The sequence below is a fragment of the Trichechus manatus genome, unplaced genomic scaffold (genome assembly GCF_000243295.1).
Source record: "Trichechus manatus latirostris isolate Lorelei unplaced genomic scaffold, TriManLat1.0 scaffold00188, whole genome shotgun sequence".
NCBI classification, from domain to species: Eukaryota; Metazoa; Chordata; class Mammalia; order Sirenia; family Trichechidae; genus Trichechus; species Trichechus manatus.
In genome coordinates, this window is record NW_004444124.1 from 4,913,829 (window position 1) to 4,933,277 (window position 19,449).

The 19,449-nt window shown below is 39.8% G+C and overlaps 1 protein-coding gene across 4 annotated transcripts in view; it reads right to left on the bottom strand.

Moving 5' to 3' along the window:
* The window catches only part of RIPK1 (receptor interacting serine/threonine kinase 1), a 50,306-nt gene that overhangs the window by 11,954 nt on the left and 18,903 nt on the right, over window positions 1–19,449 (bottom strand). For all 4 annotated transcript variants that reach the window (XM_004387566.3, XM_023741740.1, XM_023741738.1 and 1 more), the window contains exons 5-7: window positions 18,124–18,352; window positions 16,192–16,341; window positions 1,173–1,249 (exon numbers count right to left, since the gene is read on the bottom strand). In XM_004387566.3, coding sequence (XP_004387623.1) covers window positions 1,173–1,249; window positions 16,192–16,341; window positions 18,124–18,352 — 456 coding nt within the window. The remainder of the gene's footprint in view (window positions 1–1,172; window positions 1,250–16,191; window positions 16,342–18,123; window positions 18,353–19,449) is intronic.

Here is a 19,449-nt window from a genome sequence, read left to right on the forward strand (position 1 = left end):
GATAAAATACATATATAACAAAGTTTTAACTTTTTAAGTGTACAATTAAGTGATACTAATTACATTCACCATGTTAGGCTATCATCACTATCTATTTTTAGAAATTTTACATTATCCCAGCCAGAAAGTCTTACATTATCCCAGCCTTCAACATAACTTGAGTTCTGTCAATTTTTGCTTTGTATATCTTAAGGCCATGTTATCAAGGGCATATATAGACTTACAGTTGTTATTACCTTCCTGTGAACTGAATGTTTTATCATTATAGAGTAATCCTGATTGTGGTAATGCTTTCTGCCTTAATGTCTATCTTGCCTGATGTCCCTATGATTGTTTCCTTGGTTTGCATTGGGCACCTCTCTATTAAGTATCTCAAAAGTCTGTTTGGTTTGTTTTTGTTGTTTTATTTTTGTATTTTAAAAACTCTGTGTGCCTGCCTGTTTTATTTATCTTAGTCTCCCTTTCATGATTATGGGGGTGTGTTGCTAGAAGAGTTATGGCAGTAGCTTATTTCCTGAGTGTGTATGTGGGGGAAGTCTCTGTTCCTCCTGGGGTTAGGTGGTACCTAGGCTTTGACATACCTCTCTGACCCCAGATACCAAGCTCACTGCTGCAGCCCTAGGCAGATGCTGCTGCCATCTGTTGCTCAGGATAGGGCACTAGAGGGAGGAGCCAACCTTTCTAGCTGGCATACATGTGGGTCCCACATGCCTCTCCCTGTCCATGTCCCAGGTGACCATGCTGTTTCTTTCACACAAGAATATACTGGCCTAAGACTTGCTCTCCTAGTTAGTTCTTCCTCAGCATTATGTTTTGGGTTAACACTTTTTTTTCTGTTATATGTCTTAGCACACATAATTCTGTTGGCTTTTTATCTTTCAAGAATTCGCCCAAAATGGCTGATCCACCTGTGGTACTCTCCATTCTTTTCCTGTGGTATTGTTCTTTTACTTTCATATTGCTATATATGTTTTCTCTCATTTCATAAGTTTTGATGGAGGAAAGGGTCCAGCATGCCAACTTGATATTTTCACAAAAATGCTAATTTTGTTTTACTTGTTTACCAAGCTAGCTTACCTCAAAACTCAGTAACAAATTATGTTGCTTTGGTTTTCATGATTGATAATATGTTTTGACATATTAGTATTTTCAGCATCTGCTATATTACCTACCTTTAAACTTTTCACATCCTCTTCTACATCTTTTTCTAATTGTTCCAAATAAAAATCCTTAAAATTTTCTTCAATGCCTATATGAAAAAAAAAAGTACTTTGAGTTTCTTAAGTATTTCCTAAAATAGAATTAAAATATTAGTAAATTATTGTTTATGAATTTCTTAACTTATCTGGGTAAAGCAGTAAAATAAAAATTTCAACTCCAAATCACTGACTGTGATAAAAAGACTAACAAATCTAATAATTAGATAGAATGAGGGATAGGACAATACTGGAAACCAACAGCTCCTCCCAAACAGCATAGTTCTTCTGGCTGTGGCCCAAAGCCAACTGGTTCAGGATTACCTGATATGAATTAATCTCTAAGTGAACAAGGAGGGGTGGATTTGATTTATGATAGGATGGGATACTCAGAATAAGGATTCAGTATAAAGGCTTAGAGATATTAGCATTAAAAGGAAAAGGCAACTTCTACTTCCAATAAGATGGAGTAGATATACTTTTCCTTATTCCTCCCACTAATTATAACAAAAATTCTAGATATTATATATTAAACAAGTGTAAGAAAACTCTGAAATGTAGAGAGAAAAAGGCAGATCAGCCAGGGACCCTGGGACCTGAGGAAAAACATAGCAGTGAGTTCTCTGGGTTTTCTTTTTGCTTCATATATCCCAGGCTTGGAGCTGAAGAAGCTGGCAACCCAGAAACACCAATCTTAAAAAAACCAAAAACCCAGTGCCGTCAAGGTGATTTGGACTCACAGTGACTCTACAGGACAGAGTAGAACTGCCCATTGGGTTTCCAAGGAGTGGCTGGTAGGTCTGAACTGCCGACCTTTTGGTTAGCAGCCAAGCTCTTAACCACTGTACCACCGGGGCTCCAGAAATACCAATAGGCAGAGACAAAATAAATAAATAAATAAATAAAAATAAAAAGTCCCAACAAAAGCTTGCTCTCTCTAGCCAAGGGACTAAGCAAGTGGCAGCCTATAAAGACAGAAAACTTTTAGACATTAACCACTGTACTCTAGCCAAACACCACAGAAGAAACTGTGGCTCCACCCAACCCACATCAGTAAAGGCTGTGTAAGCAGTACTGAGGCACCCCAAAACCCCACTGGGGTGATGTCAAAGAAGGCCAACCAGGAAGCAGGACTTTCATCTCGGCTAGCTGATATGAGCCTCTCCACTCCTGCGGGGTCAGCAGTGATCATAAGGGTAGCCTGGACTTGTACCCCCCAACACTTGGTAGTAATGAGGTATCCCTTCCTCTCCTCACTGGGAAGATGTCAGAGGAGGCCTAATGGAGAGTTAGTACTTTTGTCATCATCCAGTGGTAATGAGGCCACTCCCATCAGTGTCAGTGAAGCTCCACTGTAACTCCCACTCCAACCAGCAGTAAAGAGGAGCCCCTCATTTCAAGTGTCAAAGAAGTCAAGTGGGAAACCTGGATTTCTTCCCGTGCTGGAGCAGTGTCAGAAAATGCCAGCTAAAATAAAAGGTTTAAATAAGATCCAGAGTCTCATAACGTAATAAGAAAATGCCCAAGTTTCAATAGACAACCTCATGTGATACCAAGAACCAGTAAGATCTCAAATTGCATGAAAAAACACAATTGATAAGTGCCAACACTAAGATGACAGAAATGTTAGATTATCTGTTAAAGATTTTAAAGCAGTCATGATAAAAACATTTCAGTGAGCAATTATAAACATGCTTGAAACAAATGAAAAAAATAGAAAGCTTCAGCAGAGAAACAGAAAGTCCCAGCAAAGAAATAGAAGGTATAAAGAAAACGCAATGGAAATTTTAGAACTGAAAAATACAATAACCAAAATAAAATGTTCAGTAGATGACAGCCTCCACCAGACTGAGTTCAGTACAACCAGATGTTGCCGAGCTACCAACACCGACTGCTCTGACAGGGATCACAATAAAGGGTCCCAGACAGAGCTGGAAAAAAATGTACAACAAAATTCTGACTCACACAAAAAGACCACATTTACTGGTCTGACACAGACTGGAAAAACCTCCAGAGTATGGCCCCCAGACACCCTTTTAGCTCAGTGATGAAGTCACTCCTGAGGTCCACCCTTCAGCCAAAGATTAGACAGGACCATAAAACAACACTAGACTAAATGGGCACACCAGCCCAGTGGCAAGGATGAGAAGGCAGGAGGGGACAGGAAAACTGGTAATAGGGAACCCAAGGTCAAGAAGGGAGAGTGCTGACATGTCGTGGGGTTGTTAACCAATGTCATAAAACAATACATGTACTAACTGTTTAATAAAAAGCTAGTTTGTTCTGTAATCCTTCATCTAAAGTACAATAAAAAAAGAAAGAAATTCACACCAAGACATATCTTAATTAAATCTCTGAAAAATAAAGACAAAGAAAAAATCTTGAAAGCAGCCAGACAAAAAAAATCATGACTTACCTAACAAGGAAAAAACAATTAAAATGACGGCAGATTTCTCATAAAAAATAATGGAGGCCAGAAGGAAGTGGCACAATATTTTTCAAGTGCTGAAAGAAAAGAACTGTGAACCTAGGATCCCTCACGCAACAAAAATATTCTTCAGGAATAAAGGGGGAAATTAAGACATTCTCAGATGAAGGAAAACTAAGAAAATTTGTCGCCAGCAGACAAACCTTAAAAAAATGGCTAAAGGACAGGAAAAGAAACAATAAAAGAACACACCTTGAACAATCCAGAAGGAAGAACACAATAAGCAAAAACATGGGTAAATACAATAGGCTTTCCTTCTCCTCTTGAGTTTCTCAACTATGTTTGACGTGTGAAGCAAAACTTGTAACACTGTCTGATGTGTTCTAGAGGTATGCTGAGGTAATATTTAAGACAATTATATACAGAAGAACGTAAAGGAAAACAAAGAGAGGTAAGGTTTCTATACTTCACCTGAACTGGTGACATGATGATACCAGTACACTGTGATAAATTATGTGTAGATAATGTAATATCTGGAGCATCCACTAAAAAAGGTAATATAAAGAGCTAAACATCATAAAAAAAAAAAGTATGTTCAAGAACCAATAAGAAAGTGAGAAAAAGAGAGAAATGAAAAACAGAAAATAAACAGAAAACAAAAAATAAAATGCCAGACTTGAGCCCTAACATCAATAATTACATTAAATGTAAATGGTCTAAACACACCAATTACAAGACAGAGACTGCCAGAATAAATTAAAAATTTCAAATAAGTGAAATCATACAGAATGTGTTCTTCGACCACAATGGAATCAAACAGAATCAATAGCAGAAAGATAGCAGGAAAATCTCCAAACTCTTGGCTACTAAACAATGGATTTATAAATAATCCATAGTTCAAAGAAGAAGTCTCAAGGGAAGTAAAAAAAATACACTAAAGTGAATGAAAATAAAAATAAAACATACCAAAACGTGTGAGGCACAACTAAACTGCTAAGAAGGAAATTTAGAACACTAAATGCACACATTAAAAAAGAGCAAAGGTCTCAAACTAATAATCTAAGTTCCTACCTCAAGAACCTAGAAAAAGAAGTGCAAAATAAACTCAAAGCAAAGGAAACAATAAAGAGTGGAGATCAATGAAATAGAAAACAAAAAGTTATAAAGAAAATCAGAGGATCAAAGACATGGTTTTTTGAAAAAAATCAACAGAACTGACAAACCTCTAGCAAGACTAGCAAAAGAAAAAAAAAGAAGACACAAATTACCAATATCAAGAATGAAACAGGATATTACTACATATCTTGTAGACATCAGAAAGATAATAAGGGAATACTGTAAACAACACTCCACGCATAAATTTGACAACTTAAAAGAAATGGACCACTTCCTCAAAAAACATAAACTACCACAAATCACTCAATATGAAATAGATAATCTGAATAGCCCTGTAACTATTAAGGAAATTAACTTTAAAATTTAAAAAATTCCAAAAAAGTAATCTCCAGGCCCAGATGGTTTCATGGCAGAATTCTACCAAATGTTTAAAGAATTAACACCAATTCAAACAGTATCTTCCAGAAACCAGAAGAGAAAGGAAAACTTCCCAATTCATTTCATGAAACTGGTATTACCCTTACATCAAAACCAGACAAAGACAGTACAAAAAAGGAAATTAACAGACCAATATCACTTATGAATATAGACACAAAAATCCTTAAATTCAGCAATATATAAAAAGAATTATACATCATGACCAAGTAGGGTTTATTCCATGGATGCAAGGCTAGTTCAGTATTAAAAACTCAATAAATGTAGTCCACCATATTAATAGGCTAAATAAGAAAAATCACATCATATTCATTGATGCAGAAAAAGCATTTGACAAAATTCAACACCCATTCATGATAAAAACTCTCAAAAAAATAGGAATAGGGTGAACTTCCTCAACATGATTAAGAGTACAGAGTACCTACTGTCTGAATGCTTTCCATTAGGATCAAGAACAAGGCAAGGATGTCCACTGTCACCACTCTTACTCAAGATAGTGCTGGAAGTTCTGCCAGTAGCATAAAGCAAAAAAAAAAAAAAAAAAGGAAATAAAAGGCATACAATTCAGAAAGGAAGAAATAAAACCATCCCTATTTGCAGATGACATGATTGTCTACATAGAAAATCTCAAAGATTGTCCAAAACACTCCTAGAAGTAATTAGTGAGTTCAGCAAGGTTGCAAGATACAAGATTAATATACAAAAATCAACTGTATTTCTATATACTTGGGACACCAAAATTAAAAATATAATACTACTTACAATTGCCCACATCTCCTCCCAAAAAAAGAAAAAGAAAACAAGACTTGTATGCTGAAAACTATATAATCTGATTAAAAAAAATCAAAGAAGACCTAAACAAATAGATAGACATATTGTATTCATACAACATAGTAAAGATGCTAGTTTTCCCTAAATTGATATACAGATTCAATGCAATTCCTAGCAAAATCTCAGGAAGATTTTTTTTTTGTAGATACAGACAAGATTTTTCTAAATTTTATATGGAAAGGCAAAGGAACTAGAATGTTAAAACAATTTTGAAAAAGAAAAAAAAAGTGGGAGGAATCCGTCTACCCAATTTCAAGACTTATTATATCTCTTCAGTTATCAAGACTGTGGCTATTGGCAGAGAGATAGATACGTATATTAATGGGACTGAGCAGAGAACCCAGAAATAGACCCCATATAAATATTCTCAACTGATTTCTGACAAAGGAGAAAAAGCAATTCAATGGAGGAAAGAGCCTTTCAACAAATGTTGCTGAAGTAACTGAACATTCATAGGCAAAAAAAATGAACTTCAACCTAAGTCTCACACATTATACACTAACTCAGAATGGATCATGACAAAGTACAAATTCCATCATAGGCAAGAACCCGCACTCGTTGCCATCAAGTCGATTCTGACTCATAGAGACCCTACAGCTGGCAAGTAAGACCCATCACTGGCAAGAAACATAACAATATATTCAGTTCTGTGTTAGTGTTAGCAATAAGGCATTTGCCATGACTCTAATGGCGGGGCGGGGCGGGGTGGGGTGGAAAGGAAGGATCCTGGACTTAGATAAATTTTTTAAATTTTAGAAGAAAACCAAAAACCCAAACCTCTTGCTGTTGAGTAGATTCTGACTCATAGTGATCCTCTAGGACAAAGTAGAACTGCCCCATAGGGTTTCCAAGGAGCAGTTTCGAACCGCTGACCTTTCAGTTAGTGGCCGAACTCTTAATCACTGCACCACCAAGCCTCCTTTTGAAAACATAGGGGAAAATCGGGCTCTAACCCTAACTAAGTGTTCTCAGACTTGACATCAAAAGCATGATCCATCACAGAAAAGTTGATAAGCTGGGATTCATCAAAATGAAAAACTTTTACTCTGTGAAAGACCTTCTTAAGTGGATGAAAAACCAAACTACAGACTGGAAGAAATATTTGCAAACTACAACAGAATATATTAAAGAACACTCAGAACTCTACAGTAGGGAGCCAACAAGGTGCTATAAACAGAAGCATCATGCCGTCCCTCTGCAGCAAACACCCAGAAACTAAGTAAAACAGATACAAACATCAGTCCTGGAACCCTAAGCGTCAAATGAAGGGATAAAGAACTTGATCAAGCCCAAATGGAATAAGAAACTGACAGAGAACAGAGAACGAGGAGAGTTATGGGAGGAGGACCCTTACCAGCTAATGCAGCATGGATTTGCCATCTTGGACTACAGCCACCATGGACCGCAGACAGGGAGTACAGGTAGGCAACTTCACGGAGCTCCCAACAGGAGACAGAGCACCCAGTAATCAGGGATACACAGTTTCCCACCACTCACCCGTCTTCCCCTCTACGTGGCCTCCAAAGCTTTCCAACAGGCTATGGTCCCTCCACCGGACAGACACCAGCTCACTGCTGTGCAGGTCCACCACACACCCACTGACTGGCTCCTTCAGTGCCACTTTGTTGTTGTTGTTGTTAATGTTTTTTTGGCTTTTTTTTATTTCTTCTCACTCTCTCCTTTCCTTCTTTTCCTTTCTCCTGCCCAGCTAGCACCATGTGCCGTCCCCTCCCTTTCTTGATGGGCTGTGCCACACTGCTCGGCTAGAAAGCCACTGGCACACAGCCTCCCCAGGTCTGTACCGCCACCACTGGTAGGCTCCCTCAGAGCCATCTTTTCCTATTTCTTCTCTCTCTCTCTCCCTTCCTTTCTCCTGCCCACCTAGCCCCATGAGCTGCCCCCGTCCCTTCTCAACGGGCAGTGTTGCACTACCTGGTGAGAGAGAGCCACTGGCACATGGCCTCCCCACGTTTGTGGCACCCCCACTGGCTGGCTCCTTCAGCACTATATTTTTGTTGTTGTTGTTTCTTCTCTATCCCTTCCTTCCTTTCCTTTCTCCCGTCCACCTAGTCCCATGTGCCATCCCCACCCCTGCTCGATCGGCTGTCCTGTACTGCTTGGCTAGAAAGCCACTGGAACACACCCTCCCAGAGTCCATGCAGCCTACGCTGGCCAGCTCTCTCACCATCGTTTTTTGTTTTGTTTTTAGGCTTCTTCTCTCTCTCTCCCTTCCTTCCTTTCCTGTCTCCCATGCACTGTCCCCACGCCTCAAAGGGCCCTACTGCAACACTCGGCTAGAGAGCCACAGGCACATGGCCTCCTCGAGTCTACCCCCACCAATTGGCTCCCTCAGTGCCATATTTTTTTAGTTTGTTTGCTTTGTTCTTTTTTTTCCCCTGTTTCTTTCCTCTCTCTCCCTTCCTTCCATTCCTTTCTCCCTCCCACCTAGCCCCGTGCACCACCCTCACCCTTCTCGAAGGGCTGTGCCGCACCACTCGGGAGAGTCACTGGCACACGGCCTCCTCAGGCCTATGCAGCCATCACAGACCAGCTCCCTCAGCATCATTTTTTTGTTTGCTTGTTTTCTCTCTCTTTTTTTTGTTGTTGTCTCTTCTCTCTCTCCCTTCCTTCCTTTCTCCCACGTACCTAGCCCCATGCATCACCTCCCTCCGCCCTTGACAGACTATGCTGTATGGCTCAGTCAGATAGCCTATGGCATATGGCTTTCCCAGCTCTGCGCCACCCCCACAGGCTGGCTCCCTCAGCGCCATATTTTTTTATTTTTCTTTATCTTCTCCCTCCCACCTAGGCCCAGTGCTGCCTCTGCCCCTTCCTGAAAGGATGCAAATAACTCAAATAAGAAATGAAATGGGGACATTACAACAGACCCAACTGAAATAAAAAGGATCATTAACAGGGGACTATGAAAAATCATACTCCAACAAATTTGAAAACACAGAGGAAATGGACAAATTTCTAGAAACACACTACCTACCTAAACTAACACAAACTAAGGTCAAAAATATGAACAGACCAATAATAAGAGAAGAGACTGTAAAGGTAATAAAAACTCCCAACAACAACAAAAAAAAGCCCTGGCCCAGATGGCTTCACTGGAGAATTCTACCAAACATTCAGAGAAGAGCTTGAACCAGTACAACTCAAACTATTTCAAAACATAGAAAAGGAAAGGATACTTCCAAATTCACTCTATTAAGCCAGCATATCCCTGATGCCAAAACAAAGACATCACAAAAAAGAAAATTACAGATCAATATCTCTCACGAATATAGATGCAAAAATTCTCAACAAAATTCTAGCCAATAGAATTCAGCATCATATAAAAAAAATACACCCTGACCAAGTGAGATTCATACCACGTATGCAAAGATGGTTCAGCATTAGAAAAACAATCAACGTAATCCACCACATAAATAAAACAAAAGAATCACATGATCATTTCAATTGATACAGAAAAGGCATAAAATAAAGTTCAATGTCCATTCCTGATAAAAATTCTCAATAAAATAGATGTAGAAAGGAAAAGATTAGTCCAAAGGACTAACTGTCCACAGCTACCAAGGCCTCCACCGGACTGAGTCCAGTACAGCTAGATGGTGCCCAGCTACCACCACTGACTGCTCTGACCAGGATCACAACAGAGGGTTCTGGACAGAGCTGGAGAAGGATGTACAGCATAATTCTAACTCACAAAAAAAAGACCAGATTTACTGGCCTAAAGGAGACTGGAGAAACCTCGAGAGTATGGCCCCCAGACACCCTTTTAGCTCAGTGGTGAAGTTACCTCCGAGGTTCACTGTTCAGCCTGGGAGTGGACAGCCCTGTAAAACCAAATGAGACTAACGAGGTACAGGAGTCCAGTGACAAGGGCCAGAAGGCAGAAGAGGACAAGGAAGCTGGTGATAGGGAACCCAAGGTTGAGTTAAGGATATTGTTGATGTGTTGTGAGATTGTTAACCTTTGTCATAGGGCAACATTTGTAGTAACTGTTAAATGAGAAACTATTTTGTTCTGTAAGCCTTCATCTTAAGTGAGAATAACAGCACAACTGGAAGAGCGTAGTCAATGTCACTGAACTGTGTATGTAGAAATTTTTGAAACGGTGTATCTTTGGCTATGTGTATTTTCACCAAAAAAAAAAAAGGTTGAGAATTTAGAGGGTTAATATGTTACGTTGTGGGGTTGTTAACCAATGTTATAAAACAACATGTGTACTACTGTTTCATGAGAAACTATTTGTTCTGTAAGCCTTCACCTGAAGTACAATAAAATAAAAAAAAAAAAAAAGATATAGAAAGGAAATCCCTTAACATAATAAAGGACATCTGTACAAAGCCAACAGCCAACACCATTCTCAATGGAGAGAGGCTGGAAACATTCTTCCTCAGAACAGGAACAAGACAAGGATGCCCTTTATCACTACACCTATTTAACACTGTGCTGGAAGTCCTAGCTACAGCAATAAGCCAAGAAAAAGAAATAAAAGGCATCCAAATTAGTAAGGAAGAAGTAAAACTATCCCTATTTGTGGATGATATGATACTATAGAGAACCTGAAAGGCTCCACAAGAAAATGACTGGAACTAATAGATTCGGCAGAGTAGCAGGATACAAGATAAACATACAAAAATCAGTTGGATTCCTATACACCAATAAAAAGAACTACCAAAAGGAAATCAGGAAAGCAATACCATTTACAATAGCCCCTAAAAAAATAAAATACTTAGGAATAAATCTAACCAGGGACATAAAAGACCTCTACAAACAAAACTACAGAACACTACTGCAAGTAACCAAGAGACCTACACAAATGGAAAAACATACCAAGCTCATGGATAGGTAGACTCAACATTGTGAAAATGTCAATTCTACCCAAAAAACAAATAAAAACAAGCCTGTTGCTGTGGACTCAATTCCAACTCATAGCGACCCTAAAGCAATCTACAAATACAATGCAATCCCAATCCAAATAACCAACAGTATTCTTTAATGAGATAAAAAAGCTAATGATTATCTTTATATGGAAAGGAAAGAGGCCTCGGATAAGTAAAGCACTACTGAAGAAGAATAAAGCAGGAGGCCTCGCACTACCTGACCTCACAACCTACTACACAGCTACAGTAGTCAAAACAGCCTGGTACTGGTACGACGATAGACACATTGACCAATGGAACAGACTGAAAACTCAGATGTAAATTCATCTACCTACGGTCACCTTATCTTTGACAAAAGTCCAAAGTCCATTAAATGGGGAAAAGACAGTCTTTTTAGAAATGGTGCTGGCAAAACTGAATGACCTCTGTAAAAAAATGAAACAAGGACCCATACCTCACACCATACACAAAAACAAATCCAAAATGGATCAAAGACCTAAAATATAAAACCAAAAACTATAAAGATTATAGAAGAAAAAATAGGGTCAACACTAGAGGCCCTAATGCACAGCATAAATAGTATACAAACCATAACTAACAATACACAAACACCAGAAGATAAGCCAGATGACTGGGATCTTTTAAAAATTAAATGCTATGCTCATCAAAATGCTTCACCAAAAGAGTAACAAGAGAACCTACAGACTGGAAAAAAAATTTTGGCTATGACAAATCCAACAAAGGTCTAATCCCTAAATCTACAGGAAAATCCAACACCTCTACAACAAAAAGACAAATACTCCAGTTAAAAAATGAGCAAAGGATATCAACAGACACTTCACCAAAGAAGACATTCAGGCGGCTAACAAACACAATGAGGAAATTCTCGATATCACTAGCCATTAGAGAAATGCAAATCAAATCTAATCTACAATGAGATACCATCTCATCCCGACATTACTGGCATGAATCAAAAAAACAGAAAATAACAAATGTTGGAGAGGCTGTGGGGAGATTGGAACTCTTATGCCCTGCTGGTGGGAATGTAAAATGGTAAAACCACTATGGAAAACAATATAGCACCTCCTTAAAAAGCTAGAAATAGAAATACCATATGATCTAGCAATCCCACTCCCAGGAATATATGCTAGAGAAATAAGAGCGGTCACACAAGAGGGGAATTCACTAACTAGATAGAAGACAAGAATTATCTTAGGTGAAGGGAAGGACAGCACACAATATGGGGAAGTCAGTACAACTGGACTAGACCAAAAGCCAAGAAGTTTCCTGAACACAATGAAACACTTCAAGGGACAAAGCAGCAGTGGCGGGGGCTGGGGACCATGGTTTCTGGGGACATCTAGGTCAACCGGCATAACAAAGTTTACTAATAAAATGTTCTGCATCCCACTTTGGTGAGTGGTGTCTAGGGTCTTAAAAGCTTGCGAGTGGCCATCTAAGACGCATCAATTGGTCCCAACCCACCTGGAGCAAAAGAGAATGAAGAACACCAAAGACAAGCAAAATATTAGCCCAAGAGATAAAAGGCCACATAAACCAGAGACTCCATCAGCCTGAGACCAGAAGAACTACATGGTGCCCGGCTACCACCAATGACTGCCCTGACAGGGAACACAATAGACAGGCCCTGTCGGAGCAGGAGAAAAGTGTGGTGCAGAACGCAAATTCATGTAAAAAGATCAGACTTAATGGTTGGACTGAGACTAGAGGAACCCCAGAAGACATGGCCCTGGGACTCTCTGTTAACCCAGAACTAAAACCATTCCCAAAGCCAACTCTTCAGACAAAGATTAGACTGGACTATAAAACATAAAATAATACTCGTTGTCTTAGTCATCTAGTGCTGCTATAACAGAAACACTACAAGTGGATGGTTTTAACGAAGAGAAGTTTATTTCCTCAAAGTCAAAGTAGGCTAAAAGTCCAAATTCAGGGCGTCAGCTCCAGGGGAAGGCTTTTTCCTCTCTGTCGGCCTTCTTCTCTTCAGTGTTCTCCCAGACTAGGAGCTTCCCGGCGCAGGGACCCAGGTCTGAATTACGCGCTCTGCTCCCAGCACTGCTTTCTTGATTGTATGAGGTCCCTGTCTCACTGCTCACTTCTGTCTTTTATATCTCAAGAGACTGCCTCAAGACACAATCCAGTCTTGTAGATCAGGTCCTGCCTTACTAACACAACTGCCACATATCCTCCCTCATTAACACAGTAGAGGCAGGTTTACAACATACAGGAAGATCACACAGTACCAGGAATCATGGCCTAGCCAAATTGATACACAATTTTTTTTGGGGACATAATTCAAACCATGACACTCATGAAGAGTAGGCTTCTTAGTTCAAGCAGATACACAAGACTAAATGGGCAGCTCCTGTCCAGAGGCGCAATGAGAAGGCAGAAAGGGATAGGAGCGGGTTGAATGGACACGGGAAACCCAGGGTAGAAAGGGGGAGTGTGCTGTCACATCATAGGGGTTGCAACTAGGGTCACATAACAATATATGTATAAATTTTTGTATGAGAAACTAACTTGAGCTGTAAACTTTCACCTAAAGCACAATAAAAAAAAAAAGAGCAGTCACACAAATAGACATATGCACATCCATGTTCATTGCAGCATTATTTCAGAATAGCAAAAAGGTGGAAACAACCTAGATACCCATCAACAGATGAATGGATAAACAAACTATGGTACATACATACAGTGGAGTATTACTCAACGATAAAGAACAATGATGAATCTGCAAAGCATCTCATAACATGGATGAATATGGAGGGCACTATGCTGACTGAAATAAGTTAATCACAAAAGGGCAAATACTGGATGAGACTACTACTGTAAAAACTCATGAAGAGGTTTACACACAAAAAGAAACAATCTTTGATGGATAAGAGGGAGGGAGGGGTGGGGAGGGAAAAACTATACAATGACTATACAATGGATAGGAGGTAACTTTGGTGAAGGGTAAGACAATACACAATACTGAGGAAGTAAGCACAACTTGACCAAGGCAAGGTCATGGAAGCTTCACAGACACATGCAAACTCTATGAAGGACCAAATTACTGGGCTGGGGGCTGGGGACCATAGCCTTAAAGGACATCTAGCTCAATTAACATGACACAGTTTATAAAGAGAATGTTCCACCTTCTACTTTGGTAAGTAGCGGCTGGGGTCTTAAAAGCCTGTGAGCAGCCATCTAAGATATTCCACTGGTACCACCCCATCTGCAACAAGGGAGAATGAAGAAAACCAAAGACACAAGGGAAAGATTAGTCCAAAGGACTAATGAACCACAACTACCACAGCCTCTACCAGACTGAGTCCAGCACACCTAGATGGTGCCAGGCTACCACCACTGACCACTCTGACAGGGATCACAATAGAGGGTCCTGGACAGAGCTGGAGAAAAATGTAGAACAAAATTCTAACTCACAAAAAAAGACCAGACTTACTGGTCTGACAGAGACTGGAAAAACCCCGAGAGTATGGCCCCCAGACACTCTTTTAACTCAGTACTGAAGTCACTCCTGAGGTTCACCCTTCAGCCAAAGATTAGACAGGACCATAAAACAAAACGAGACTAAATGGGCACACCAGCCCAGGGGCAAGGACGAGAAGGCAGGAGGGGTCAAGAAGCTGGTAAGGGGGAATCCAATGTCAAGAGGGGAGAGCGTCGGCAACCAATGTCACAAAACAATGTGTATTAATTAATAAGAAAGTAATTTGCCCTGTAAACCCTCATCAATTAAAAAAATTAACAACAGTAAAAAACTCAAAACAATCCAATTAGAAATGGGCAAAAGACATGATGTAGCATTTCACCAAAGAAGGGGAAATAAACACATGAAAAGATATTCAACATCATTAGCAATTAAAGAAAAATTAAAACCACAATGAGATATCACTACTCACCTATCAGAATGGCTAAAATAGTGACAATACCAAATGCTAGCGAGGATGCAGACAAAACTAATCACTCACACACTGCTGGTGGCAATGTAGTTAGCACAGCCACTCTGGAAAAGAGTTTGGCAGTTTTTTGTTTTTTTTTTTAAATCTGTATATGTAACTGTCATATGACCTAGTCACTGCACTCCTTGGCACTTATCTCAGAGAAATGAAGACTTACATTCACACAAAAAACTGTACATGAATATTTATAGTAGCTTTATTCATAATAGCCAAAAAGTAGAAACCAAGATGCCCTTCAGTGGGTGAATGTTTAAACAAATTTTGCTACATCCATATCATGGAATGCTACTCAGCAATAATAAGAAACAAACTGTGGATACACAAAAGAATCCAAATGAATCTCCAGAGAATTATGGTGAGTGAAAAAAAGCCAACCCCAAAAGGTTACATACTGTGTAATTCCATTTACATAACATTCTTGAAATGACAAAACTAGAAATGGAGGACAGACTGGTGATTGTCAGGAGTTAAGGAGAGGGTGAAGGGAAAGAGGTGGATGTAGCTACAAAAGGGCAACATGAGGGATTCTTCTGTATCTGTATCCTTGTCACTACTCTTGTTGTGACATTGTACTGTAGTTTTATAAGATGTTATCATTGGGGGGAAACTGAGTACACGGGATCTCTCCATATTACTTCTTACAACTGCATGTTGAATCTACAATTATCTCAAAAGAAAAACTTTAATTAAAAAAATGAAAAAGGCATTATAAAAGTAAAAAAAAAAACAAACAACAGAAGATTAAGGCTGACTAAGTGCATAAGAAAACAGGTAACTAAATCAAAGTACCTCTGGAATTCTTTGGTGCTTTAATTCTGTTTTCTCAGAGCAGAAATATGGGGGCGAAGTGCCTTACTGCCTTCTTACTATTTCTTTTTTCCTCTACTGATTTTCTTCTTTCCTCTGAACCCCCCTCAAGATCCTAGGTAATATACCAGAATGGGGAAGAAGTGCATGGATGTGGCAAACATTGTGTCCCTTTTTTTCTCCCTCTAGTACAGGTCCAATCTGAAGGACCAAATACATTTACAAAGATGCCAGATAAACAAGGGAAGGGAAAGGAAATAACAGAAGGTAAAAAACAAGAGGGCCTATCCAAGAAAACTGTATAGAAAAATGTCCATTTGTTCAGCCTTCATGGTTTTGGGAGGGATGGCATCTTTTCATTGCACAAAATATCTGAAACCATAAGTAAAGAGGAACTCAGTTTTCTAAAGACCCAAACCAAGTTCCTGAAAACATCTTACTAGGAAAATCACCACCTGGAATGCACCCTACACAGTCATAATAGAAGCTCTTACCAGCAAATGTTGGCCGAACTTCCGGGTTCGCCTCCCAGCAGTGCTTCATGAGGCTAATAATCTCCTTTGGGCAGTGCTCTATGATGTCTTCCACATTTGGCCTGTTCCCAGATTTAATGCATATTATCAACTGCTGCTCACAGATTGCATCTATAAGGCAAAGAGGAGCTTAAGCTGAGATTCTCTTTCAGGTCCCGCTCCTCTCACCAGCAGGAAGGTAACAGAACTTGGACAATGTTGCTGCCTCATTCAGTAGGGGCAGAATGGACTTGTGACAAGAAGCTCACAAAGTCCTTTGCAAAGATGATCAAAACATTTTAATTTCTGCACATGAAGGAATTAGCAACAAAGCTGCCTTCTGGTAGAATAAATGGAGTATGTGAGTAAACCCAATAACATACTCCAGGTTTTAATACAAAGACAAATACAGTACAGCCCTTGCCTTTAAGGAACTCAGCTCAATGAGAGTGACGTAAAATGTAGAGTGATCACTGCTATGACAGAAGTAAGTACCAGGGGTTCTGGTAAGACAATCAGGACTGGAAGGTCAGAAAAGGCTGTGTTGAGTCCAGAAAAATGCGTCAGATTTATCCAGGTAAAGAATGGGAAAGGAGGATTTGGAGAAGGATTCCAGGCTAGGGGAGCAGGAGACGAACAGATTGGAAGTTACAGAAATCATGATGTGTCCCACAAATACAAATATAACTAGGCATTCTGACAAAGGAGGGAATGGGAAAGAATCAAGCTAGAGAGAGAAGCAAAGGCCAAACCATAAAGGGCCTTGTATTCCATGCTGAGAAATTTGAATGTTATCCTGAAGGCCCTGGGAGTGTGAAGGATTTTAAATAGGTAAGTGAGCTGGTTGTTGTGGAATGATTGCTCTGGCTGCAGGGTGAATGATGGGCCAGATGAGGATAAAGTGAGATAGACAAGGAATCTGAAGCAGAACTAAAGAGGGCTTGAACTAAAAAGAGGCCAGTGGCGACAGAGGTGTGTGAATTCACATATAAAGAATTCACAGTTCTGACATCTAGTTGGATGTGGGAGATGAGGGACAAGGTTCAGTTTGGGATGATCCTAAGGTTTCTGGCTGGGCAACTAGGTAGGTGGATGATAATGTCACTTTCTGAACATAAGAGGAGCAGCAAAGCTGAGTGGGCTACAGGGAGAACAGTTAGGAGATGAATTTTTTGGGAGGAATGTTGCTGTGGAGGCTCCTTGGGTGCAAGTAATGGATCTGACTAATAGACAACCAGATATCCAGGCCAGGGCTAGAAACAGAGCTTTGAGAACTATCAGCAAAGAGATGGTCATTAAACCGTGGGAACCGATAAAAACCATCCAAGAAGAATGTGTAGAAAAATGTCCATTAGTTTAGGCACTAAGAAAATTAAAGAATGATTTATCTATCTGTTTTCCTGCATGAATCGTATCTTATTTATCTTCATATTCCTAGTTATCAAAGTGCCCACAGTAAGTACTGGGAAAAAAAAAATTAAATGAAGGAGTAAGTGAATAAACGTAAGTATGAAGTTTATGCCTTGTAGTATGAAGGGTAAGTCTGAGTAAGCAGAAGTAAGCTAGATTTCCTGTCCGGGGAGAATCCTGGAACTTTACAGCACCTCCCCAGGTTAGATGTACCGTCAAGGTTCCTATCGGTCCTGTGATCCCCGATTCCTAAGCTGATATTACTCATTCATTCAACAAAAATGTACTAAGCACCTACTATGGTCCAGGCACTGTGTATGTAGGTGCCGGGGAAACAGCAGTGAGTAAGTCAGATGGGGTCCCAGCACTCATGGGGCTTATAGTATAGTGGGTAAGGAAGACATTAAATGAACAAACAACTTCTTAACTGATTTCTCTGAAGGCCATTATTTCATGCAGCAATTTGAGTAATACCCAAATCCCACTTCTTTACAAATGTCTTACTTTCATATGGCTCCTTATTAGCAAAAATTGCCCAAAGTACTATGGCAAAGCTGTATACATCTGATTTCTCCGTGGGCTTTGCGTTGACATCATTCAGATGCTCGGGGGCCATATAGCAGAGGGTGCCGCCATTTCTCTTGGAGGTACAATTCACTTTCCTCTGCTCGTTATGTTCCTCTTTAGTCAGTTTACTCCACGTCTTAAAGGAAGCAACACCAAGATCTGCTATCTGCAAGACAAATCAAACCAATGGGATTGTTCTGTGAAGGCTATAAGCAAATCAGATTTGGCTTTAAATGTGGGGGCTTATCCAATAGATGTGAGGTACAATGAATTTTCCAGAAATGGCTGCACTGGACATGTTTAAAACAGCTACTTCTGTTTTAAATGTAAGATGACTTGCAATCACAAACTCATTGAAACTTTGTGTTTTCTAAGCCATCTGGAAAATCCTTCCCTCCCCCTGAGATGTCCATGTGAGATTCTGGTACCTTAATTCTTAGGCAATAAAAGCAGGGAATTTTCTGGGGCAAGAGAGGAGAAAAGCAGAGGACATTTCTGATACGAACAACAATAATAAAATATATTTATTCTAATTCCCCATTTACTCTGCCTATGTTATTCAGCTACTCCCAGAGCTAGGGAAAAAATGAGTATTTTCTCCTCAGCAGACCTCCTATTTGTGCTGCAGATGGCGACTGGGTGCTGCACCTTCTATTTTCTCAAATGATGTCCAGAGGCTCATGGATGTGAGTTTCCAAGGATTCCAAAGACACACTGAGGATAAGGACTGTGGTGCTACTTGTTTTGAGCTGATAGCCTGAACCTAAGAGAAGACAGGATAGGAAGGAGGAGAAAAACATAAAGCAGCAGAGAGACACCAAGGTTATTCACAAAACAAAGAGAGAGGTGGTAGGGCAAAATAACAGAAAAACACAGTTAAGAAGAAATCAAAGGTGACAGTTCCACTTTTGCCTCTAGAGATCCAAGCAAGTATTTGGGGATGAATTTTGGCATGTGATTACCTAAAATCCACAGTGGGGCTACTCGACCTTAATTCATCCCAGAACATAACAGTTATTAATGTAAAGAAATAACCTCCCTTTAAAGACACAGGGATAAAAACGCCTCCAAGACTAAAACAAAACTAGATGCAGAATCTTCTTGTGCAAACAGTTCATGAGTCCTTCCTCTTGAATGCTGCTTCTCCTTTCAGATTCTTGAGTCTGATTCTTGTGACCAAGCCCAATTGGATATGATGCTCTCCCTAGTTAAATCTTCTCCTTGAGTGAACAAAACAAAAATTCCCTTTCCTTGTTCCCTTTA